At 62.4% G+C, this 9,707-nt stretch overlaps 1 protein-coding gene across 2 annotated transcripts in view; it reads left to right on the forward strand.

Moving 5' to 3' along the window:
- Window positions 1–3,557: 3,557 nt before the first annotated feature.
- The window catches only part of Ass1 (argininosuccinate synthase 1), a 21,288-nt gene continuing 15,138 nt past the window's right edge, over window positions 3,558–9,707 (forward strand). The window contains exons 1-4 of one of the 2 annotated variants that reach the window (XM_010627363.3): window positions 3,558–3,678; window positions 5,232–5,341; window positions 6,610–6,678; window positions 8,149–8,337. In XM_010627363.3, coding sequence (XP_010625665.1) covers window positions 5,237–5,341; window positions 6,610–6,678; window positions 8,149–8,337 — 363 coding nt within the window. In that variant the 5' untranslated portion in view covers window positions 3,558–3,678; window positions 5,232–5,236. The remainder of the gene's footprint in view (window positions 3,679–5,231; window positions 5,342–6,609; window positions 6,679–8,148; window positions 8,338–9,707) is intronic. The other variant, XM_010627364.3, reaches the window with a different exon arrangement.

Here is a 9,707-nt window from a genome sequence, read left to right on the forward strand (position 1 = left end):
CACGCACGGCCCGGCTCTCGCTGGAAGGAAGGAGGCAGCGCCGGGGCCCCTGTCGCGCACACGCGTGGACACCAGATGATGCCTCCTGGAGCCTGGCGGCGGGGTGGGGGCCCTGGGCGGACCTAGGTCCTTCTCGGATTGCTCGGATCTGGCCTCTTGTGCACCGTGGAGCTCCAAGGTGGAGACCCTGAGTCCGGAGTGGGCAGGGGCTCGCATTCCTTCGCCCCCTCCCCGACTCGCCATCCGTCTCCGCACCTTGTTCTGGGAGAGTTCTGGCCCGGCTCAGTCCCTTCCCCCGGTCTCAGTTTACCCCGAGCCCGGGTGCACCCCGGCCCTGGCGACCTGCCCCAGGGCCCCGGGTAGGCCGGTCCCCATCCCCGCAGGAAGGGGGCAGAGGCGGTTCTGTCTGGGTGGGGCACCGCCCAGGCCCTGTCCTGAGTCTTGGGCTGGGCCCCGGGGGAGGAGCCCCTCCCGGAACGCTGGCCTTTGGGTTTTATTGTCTTTGGCCCCCAGAGCACAGCGAAGTCTCCCGTCCTGCAGAGTCCTCCAAGTTCTCTGCTGCCCAGTGGGGTGCAACGTCTGGGCAGGAACAGACCTGCCCTTCCCCAGGCCTATACCGGGCGCCCTGAGCTTTGATCCCTCCCCTCCTAGCTCCAGGCTGGGCCATGCCGGACAAGAGAGTAGGAGAGGCCTTGGGTCAGCTTCCCTGTCCCCATCCGGTTTCCCCGAGTGCTGCACCTGGGTATGGAGAGGCTGAAACAGACACAAAGGGTCAGGGGGAAGAGTCTCTGTCCCAGCTCCCCTTCCCCTGCTCCTTTGCCTGTCTCTGGCGGAGCCAGGACTCAGAGCCAGTTCCCACTCCATGAGGGATACTGAGCCCTGCTCCCTGAGCACCTGTATGCGCCCAGGCTCGGGATGGGGGACCCCCACTCCCTGGGCAGTCTCTGTACCCCTGAATACCCACAGGGCCCCCACACCTGCCTCTTGCCCTGGGCTTGTGGTCATTCACCCCAGAAACCCCCAGGGTGGAGCTCTGCCCGGCCCACCTGCTGTGCCAGCACTTGGCAGGACAGCCGATGGGCACCACGTGGAAAGGCTTCCAGTCTGGAAGTAGGGGTGAAGGCTCTGAGCTCTGCAGTAACACTGCGGGCGGAGTTGAACTTCCAGCCCTGGCTCCCTTCTGCGGGGCAGGTGCTGCCCCAGACTGGGTTAGGCCCAGGAACAGGAGCCCTGTGATACTAGCGGAATAAACAGACAAGTGGGCTCTTTCTCTGTAACCAGATGTTCCTAGGAGAACATTTGAGGGTCTCTCCCCCGGATCTGCAGAGACCTTGTCTTCCTCCCTGCTGCCTTGGGAGCATTTTCATTTAAAACTAGAGACCAAACTTGCCGGAAATGACTCCAGTCTGTCAAAGGAAAGTTTAGGCCAGGCCCGTGGAAGGAACGTGTGCCGCCTTCTGGCCAGTAGTGGAATTACAGCCTAGCTCCATGGCACACGAAGCCTGCGGTACAGGAGCACAAATCCTAGAAGGAGGAACCCCAAAGTGACAGACTTTTCCTGCCCAGGCAGTCAGGGTTTAGGAAATAACAAGTGGAGCTCAGCTGAGTTAGACTGTCAGGAGGGCTTGGGAGGAGCTGCTGCCATGCAGCGGGCACACAGAAATGAGAGGATGGGTCCTGTGTCTGTGGGTGTGGCCTGGGAGAAAGGGCAAGGACCTGGGGACCCTTAGGGGCCACGGAGCAGAGATCAAAGCTTGCAGCCAGTCAGGGCTTGAAGCCGCTGCGTCCGTCACCACCGCACTGGCTTCCGGGCTCCTCACCAGCGGACAGTGCTGTGGCTGTGGCAGTTTGCCCCGGGCATGACCGCATGGCCCGGGCCGAAGCCTCTGCCTTGTTGCTCAGCTCGGACATTTCAGAGCCACAGGAGTTTCTTCGGTGCCAAGGGAGTGCCCAGGCTGGCCTGGCCGGTGTCCCCTGGGTGCTGGCCAGACAGCTCTGGCCGAGGCAGAGAATACCCCTCCAGCGGACAGTGCTGTGGCTGTGGCAGTTTGCCCCGGGCATGACCGCATGGCCCGGGCCGAAGCCTCTGCCTTGTTGCTCAGCTCGGACATTTCAGAGCCACAGGAGTTTCTTCGGTGCCAAGGGAGTGCCCAGGCTGGCCTGGCCGGTGTCCCCTGGGTGCTGGCCAGACAGCTCTGGCCGAGGCAGAGAATACCCCTACCCTGCCAACCGCGAGAACAGGCGGCATGACAGGAGGTCACCTTCCCCTTCCCAGGCCAGTGTCGGTTCTGGCAGAAGCTGTCCCGCCGGTGAGGGAGCAGGGCGGCCGCGGCACGTGTCTGGGAGCTGGAAAAACCTGCCCCCGGCCCTTCCTGGAGCGGGAGGGGCCTGAGCACAGCCCAGAGTGTCTGCTGGTTTTCAAGCTCTGCGTCTGGGGAGACAGGCCAGGACAGTGAGGGTGTGCCGGGGTCAGCTGTGGGCCGGCCCGCCCCCGCCCTGGCCTCCGCCCCGCATCTCCTGAACCCGCCTGAGCTGTGGTGGTTGGGTCTCCTCCTTCCTGGTTTGCAGGTGGGCAGCCCTGCCTGGGGAGCTGTGGACACAGATCAGGTCCGGAGACAGCCGCACACTGCCTGCAGAAAGATTGCTCTCCCTCCGCAGATCAGGCCTCAGTGCCATTAGATTTTGCCCCAGGCTTCAGCCTGGTCCCACGGGCCCTCCAGGCCCTGTGGCCGAGGGAGGGGAACGCACTGAGGTACTTTAGTGTCTGGTTGCATCATCTTCTCGGCTGCCTCCTGCTGCGCCTCCACGTGCACAGGCGGCCCGACAGGACCTGTGTGCACACAAATGTCTCTTGTGTGAGCCCGGCATGCCACAAGTACATGACACATGCTCATGCACTGTGTCGGCCCCCCTCAGCACAGGCGTGTGCAGTACACACTTGGGCACACACGGTGCAGGCACAGGGCACTCAGCTGCACGCAGCCGGTAAGACAGGAAGGGCTCCTTGGTGTCCGAGTGAGGGCTGGCATGGAGCCCACACCTCCAGGGGACCCCACCCTCAGCTCAGAGCTGGTAGAGCGGGGGACAGTTGGCACTCACTGCCGTGCTAGGCCTCGGAGGGAGGCGGTGGATCGGCTGGGGTGGGGTGAGGCCAGTCTGTGGAGTGCCCCGCCCTGCCTGGTACCCCTCTTGGCTTCTGCCTGTGTGAGGGCCTTGTCCTGGGGTCACAGCCCTCCATCCTGAGCCCTGCAGCCCCAGCTCCGCTGTCATCTCACCCAGCTCCCTCCCCTGAGCCTCCCGGAGCAGGCAGCCCAGCTGATGTGGGTTTAGGTCCTGGCTCTGCCATTTACCAGCCTGGCCAGGTCTTGGGCAAGCTTCTTAACCCAAGCCTCGGTTTCCCTGCCTTTAAAATGGGAGGGCCATGGGGGGCAGGGCTCAGCTCGTGTTGGACAGCTCTGTTTACCATCAGGATGATGAGTCCAGCCAATACACCTGTGCACGCACGCAGGGCCGGGAGCCTGTCTGTCCGTCCCGGAAGGCGGCCTGGGCCTCCCCGTGATGTCTGCGGGCCCGGGACTGGTGTCACTGGGGCTGCCGTGCCAAGCAGCTGAGCCATCGTTGCTTTTGCAGAGTGGTTCCCTGAGCGTGGACACCTGGAAGCCGCACCTCCAGTCCCAGGTACTTCTTCCCTGCATCCTCTCGGCCTCCCTCTCCCTCCCCTCCATCTTCTGCTCTGGTTGCCTGGCTGCAGTTGCCATGGGCACCAGCTGCTGGCTCCAGGTCAGGGCCTGCGGAGCCACCTGCAGCTGGCCAGGGACTCGGCCTGGCCGTGGTCACGGGCCTGGTGGCAGGGAGAGTTGTGAGCACCCATCAGGACCCGCCCTGTCTGGCCACACCATCCCGGGAGGGCCACAGGGCAGCGCACAGAGCCCAGGGAGTGTGCGGGGGCCCGTGTGTTCCCCAGTCAGACCCCAGAGTCCCCACAGCTCACATCCAGGCCGATGGCCCAAGCCAGACACCTGCCACTGCCAGCCAGGGCGCAGGCCTGGGTTTGGATCGGCCCTGCTTCCTGCTCATCCCTGGTATGACCTTGTTAGGTGACCTTGATCTCTGACTCGTCTCCTCTTAGCATAGTGCAGTAATAGCACCCACCTGTAGGGCCAGGAGACGGGCGGGGTGCGCGGGGCTGATCTCTGACGGGGGCCGTGCACCTTCAGGAAGCTTCTGAGGCCGAGGAGCAGCAGGGTGGGCGGGCAGCCCTGGCTGCTGCATCTGGAGCCCCCGGTGACTGTGCTCTTCCTCCGCCACCTTCCGGCCCTCTCGGCCTCAGTTTCCCGCCCCCACATGCTGGGGGAGTTGGTCTCTGTGGCCTTCCCAGCTGAGCTTTGGCAGAGGGGAGCTCGCGGAGGGGCTGGGCCCCCAGAACAACCCTGCCTGGTACTCAGAATCCTCGAACCTGGTGCCCATTACACTTTGGGCAAGGACATTTCCGCTTGCGGTGGCCTCAGGCAGTTAGAACCTCACATGTTCCTGGTCACTGTCTTGTCTTTGTGCATTTTATGGATTCCCTGTGGGCCGCATAAAGGGCAGTGATACCACTAAGCCTAAAAGCTTGAGTTAGCCCAGCAAAAGGTACTGGGGAACTTTCACAAATTACGTCGAATTACTTTATTTCTCCTGGAAAGAATCCGGTTGGCCCTGGTTAGTTTGGGCTCCTCCGAGTGCCAGGGTGTGCCAGTCCCTGCACACAAGCACGGCCCGGGCCTCGGACCCCGGGGGTGGAGGTTGGGGAGCTGCCTGGGCCAAGTGCTGTCCCCGCGTCCTGTCCTGCAGGCCCTGCTGCGTCAGAGCCGGGGTCCCGGACATTTGCTCTGTAGCCTTCAGGTCTGTAGACCTGTGAGTGCCACTCTGCCCTCGCCTGCTGTGTGGGGTCCTGGTGGGGCTCAGGGTGACCCGCAGGAGACCCCTGGGGCACTGCTTGGCAGGAGCTTTTGCTGAGGACCAGCACCTGGGACCGGTGCCTCTGCCTGGCCTGGCCCCAGATGCCCGCTGTCCCCGGCGGGTGGGTACGGGCACAGCGGCAGCATTCCTGGGCCCTGTGAGCTGTGTGCAGGGTCAGGGTCCCCGGGCTGCTGTGGATGCAGGAAAGTGAACATTGTGTTGCGGCACTGACCCCTCCTCCCTGTAGTCCGTGGGGCCGGGGTGAACCCAGTCTCCCCTCTACTCCCCAGACGCCATGTCCGGCAAGGGCTCCGTGGTTCTGGCCTACAGCGGTGGCCTGGACACCTCCTGCATCCTCGTGTGGCTAAAGGAGCAGGGCTATGATGTCATTGCCTACCTGGTGAGCCTGGCCTGGGTGTCCCGCTGCCCCCACCACTGTCCTGCCCTCTGCCTGCCCAGCTCCCCGCCGTGCGGCCTCTGACCCCCGGCTCTCTGAGGCCCAGGATCTAGGCAAGGTGCAGGGCTAACGCCTGGACTCTGTACCCGTGGGGGGGCACAACCCTCCCTGCCCACGCCCCCGACAACCCCCGAAACTCAGTGAAGACCAGGAGGTGCTACAACGCCTCTCCACCCTGCGGGCCCCGAACCCACCTCTGCTTCGCTGCAGAATCTAGAAATTCACCTGAAACTAGCCTGAGGAGAAAAACCAGCAACTACCTGGGCCCCAAACCGGTTGGCTTGCATGTAACCAAGAAGCCCAGGATGGCTCCAGGCAAAGCTGTATTCCCCGCCCCGAAGGGCAGGAGGGGCTGCCAGCAGCCGCCCTCACGTCCCACTTAGAGGCCGAGACAGGGCTACGGATGTAGGCCCAATGGCAGGGCACTTGACTGTGCCGGAGGTCCTGAGTTCAATCCTCGGTTCTGCCAAAAAAAAGCCTGAGACTGACACTGGGCCTGAGTCTGCTTTCCTCCGGGTCATTCTGGGTCATGAGGAGAGGAGAGGAGAGGGTGCTGCTCCACACAGGAGTTGGCTGCAGCTCGTCCCCTTGTTCAGGTGGAGGAAACTGAGGTCTAGCAGGGGGGAAGCATTTAGCCCAAAATCACCGGGCGAATAGCAGCTGCAGTGCCGAGTGGATGCTGTGACCCGGGGGTCCCCCCACCCCATGGACAAGCTGCCTGTGACCTCAGGCCACCCAGCAGCTGGGCTGCGGCGAGATCAGGGCGCAGAGACCGGGGGCTCAGACCGGGCTGTGGGCCAGAGCCAGCAGCATCTAGACAGGGTGACAGGAAGTAGGGGTCAGGGCCCAGGTGGCAGCACAGAGCCACGGCTGGCTCGGGTGGTCAGGAATGCTGGGTGCTTCCTGTCTGGGAAATCGCTGGGCCGGCTACTTCCTGCAGTGCAGCCTTGTGGCCGCTGGGGGTGGATGTGTTGGGAGCCACAGGCCGGGGCGAGGAAGCGGCAGCGGAGAGCGGTGTCCCAGCAGCCTGGGTGCCAGCGGCTCCCCGCATGCACTCCTGCGCTGCCTACGGCTCCCCGCCTGGTCTGTGCCCTCCTTCCCACCGACCTTGGCTGGGAGGTCCACCCACTCGCTCCAGGGCTGGGCTCTGTGTGCTTCCGCGCCCCACTCCATCCCTGGCCTCACCGGGTCTCTCCGCTCCTGCTCCCCAGGCCAACATCGGCCAGAAGGAGGACTTTGAGGAAGCCAGGAAGAAGGCGCTAAAGCTTGGGGCCAAAAAGGTACGGAGAGAGGCGGGCTGGGCTGGAGAGGGTGCTGGAGCGAGGATCCCGCCCAGAGCTCTGTCCCGCAGCCCTGCCGGTCTGCCTGCTCTCACAGCCGCTCTCCCTCATTCGCCCACTTCCTGTCCATCCGCTCTTGGCCGCCCCGTCACCCCGCCCTGGATGACCTCTTTCATCTCTCCCCACCCATTGCCCATGTACCCAGCCGCCTGCCCCATATCCCTGCTCCCTGCTCGTCTGTTCGTCCGTCTGTCCGTCCGCCTGCCCATCCTCCCTCATCTCCGTCCTTCCGTCCCTTGATCAGCGTCAGGAAGCTCCAGCTGAGTTCTGTGCCTTCAGCGAGTGCCTGGTCTGGCGGTGGGCAGCCCCACGTGGGGTGTGGAGCCGCCGTGGCAGATGTGGCCAACGTGGCACGTTGTGCCGTGGCTCAGGGTGCCTGTGGGAAACGCCCGACAAGTGTGTCCCTGCCCGGCGTCACCAACCCTGCTGTGGGGCTGCTGGGAGGTAGATGTGGCCCCCTATGCTGCCCAGGCCCCCAGCAAGGGCAGGAGCTATCTGAATAGAACCAGGGAGCGGGCTGAGCAAGCAAAGAGGATGCTGAAAGGTCCCCTTACCCAGCACCTCACAAGCCACTCTGTTCATGGTGTTGCGTGTTTATTGTCTTACACGTAACATTAGCAGTCACCCAGCATCGCTTTCTTTTCTTTGCTTTTTTCACCCCAGTATTGGGATTGAACCCAGGGCCTTTTCACTAAGCTATATCTGCAGCTCTTTTTCAATTTTTAAAATTTTTAAGACAGGGTCTTGTTAAGTCACCCAGACTGGGCTCAAACTTGTGATCCTCCTGCCTCAGCCTCCCGAAGTACTGGGGTTACAGGCCTGCACCACCGCTGCTCCCAGCTCTGTGTTTGCTTTTGTGCCACCTGTGTCTCAGTGAGTGAGAAGGACCAGTCATGTCTCACTATCACTGTAAGAAGTGCTGGCACTCGGTCTCCCTACAGAAGTCTTGGGAGAGCGGCTCCTTATGACCTCTGTGGTCTCAACCATGGTACTATTTACACACAGCTGGCCTTTGCCTACCAGATATCACCAGCCCCCTCTCCTCCCCAATTGTGCAATTGTGCCGAAATTGTGTCCAGATGTCCCCAAGTGCCCCTGGGGAACAAAACCTCCCAAGATTGGGAACAACACCCCCATTGCCCTGCTGTCCTCACTGCTGCTCTAGGTCTTAGGTAGCGACTGAGTTTCATTTTGTTGGGAAGGACTTAGGAGCTGCCTGGTTTCCATCTGTGGATTGATTGGCAATGTCTGTCATGAGTGCAGCATAGAGAGTAATGGTATGGTTTGCAGGAAGCGGTTAGTAATGTCTGCTACAGCTGCAGAAGGAGAAGTGGGGGTGTAGCTCCTGCAGCTCTACTCTGACCAGCCCCTACCCCTGCCAAGGCCCCCGTCATGGCCCCTGTCCCCTAGGTGTTCATCGAGGACGTGAGCAGGGAGTTTGTGGAGGAGTTCATCTGGCCTGCCGTCCAGTCCAGCGCACTGTATGAGGACCGCTACCTCTTGGGCACCTCCCTCGCCAGGCCCTGCATTGCCCGCAAGCAAGTGGAGATTGCCCAGCAGGAGGGAGCCCAGTATGTGTCTCATGGCGCCACGGGGAAGGTAAGGAGGGGCCTGGGTAGGCTGTGGTGGTCTGGGCCAAGGGAGGAGGAGGTGCCATCTGGGAGAACATGGGCAGGGTGGCAAAAGCATCAGAGGCCGTGCCCTAGGACAGCTTGGTGTTCAGCTGCAACCTGGCTCTGTTAAAATCCCAACAAAGCTCCTGGCTACTTGGGAGGTTGAGGCAGAAGGGTCACAAACCCTAGCCCCCACCTTGCCATTGGCTCTCTGAGCCTCAGTTTGTGTCTTCATTTGCAAGATGGGAATGTAGCCCTGCCTGTGTGCCTGGGCTTGTGGCTGCTTCCCTGCCCTTCTCATCTTCACACACATGGCATCTTCCCTGTGTATATCACGATGCACATTTCTGCTGTGTGTAAGGATTCGTGTCACACTGGATGGGTAGGGTCCGTCCTGACATCCCCATTGTAGCCTGACCCTGTAGAGACCAGGTCAGGGCACATTCTCAGGTCCTGTCCTCACACAGTGATCATCCTGCCTCAGCCTCCCCAGTGCTGAGGTTTTAGGTAGAGACCACCTCGCCAGGCCTTTGAACCCACCTTTTCAAGGGGACGCAGTTCATTGGGTAGCACCCCCCTTTCTCCATCTGTGGGTGCAGGACAGGCTGGAGGAGAAGCCCATGGCCGGGCAGGACAGTCCTTACCGTGTCCCTCCACACTGTGGTGCCCCAGACCACCATTCCTAACAGTACTGACTGCCATGAGCTCTCACAGCTGGTGGGCACCACGTCAGGGGCCTGGCACAGCATGCAGGTCCCTCCCCAGTGATGGGAGAGCACTGCCCGGCTGCCCTGGGCTGGCTGAGGCGGCGCTAAGGGGGAGCAGGGGCTGCGGAGGAGCAAAGGTGAGGGAGCCACCGCGGACACAGGGAACAGCCGTTCACAGGCCTGGACACAGACCAGGGTGCCAGCCTGCCTGGGAGCCTGCAGAAGCTGTGGGAAACTCAGTAAGGTCAAGGTCAGGCCAAGCGAGGGCCACATCTTGAGGGCGATAGATTCAGCGGTGTGGGGTCCAGGGCTGCGTGGGGGTGGCCGAGGACTCCCCCGCAATGTTGGGCAGCCCAGCCTAGGGGTGGCAGTCCCGCAGGCCGGCAGCAGGGGGCGCAGGAGAGGCTCAGCCCCGCTCCACAGCCCGCTGTGACCTTACCCGCCCCAGTTACTGCTTCCTGCACAGCGAGGAGAAAAAGAGGCCCCGGCTCAGCGGGTGCCCGGGGGAGAAGGGGAGGATAATTCCAAAAAGTGCCGAGCCCAGGCGGTCAGCAACGCTCTGCGCAGTGAGCCCAGCCCGCGATGGTGGATGGAAGTCATCAAAGGACAAAATACCCGAAGCTGCTCCTCTCGTGGGACTGGGTCAGGG

This window comes from Fukomys damarensis, unplaced genomic scaffold, assembly GCF_012274545.1.
Source record: "Fukomys damarensis isolate Sample0158 unplaced genomic scaffold, DMR_v1.0_HiC HiC_scaffold_36, whole genome shotgun sequence".
Taxonomy (NCBI): domain Eukaryota; kingdom Metazoa; phylum Chordata; class Mammalia; order Rodentia; family Bathyergidae; genus Fukomys; species Fukomys damarensis.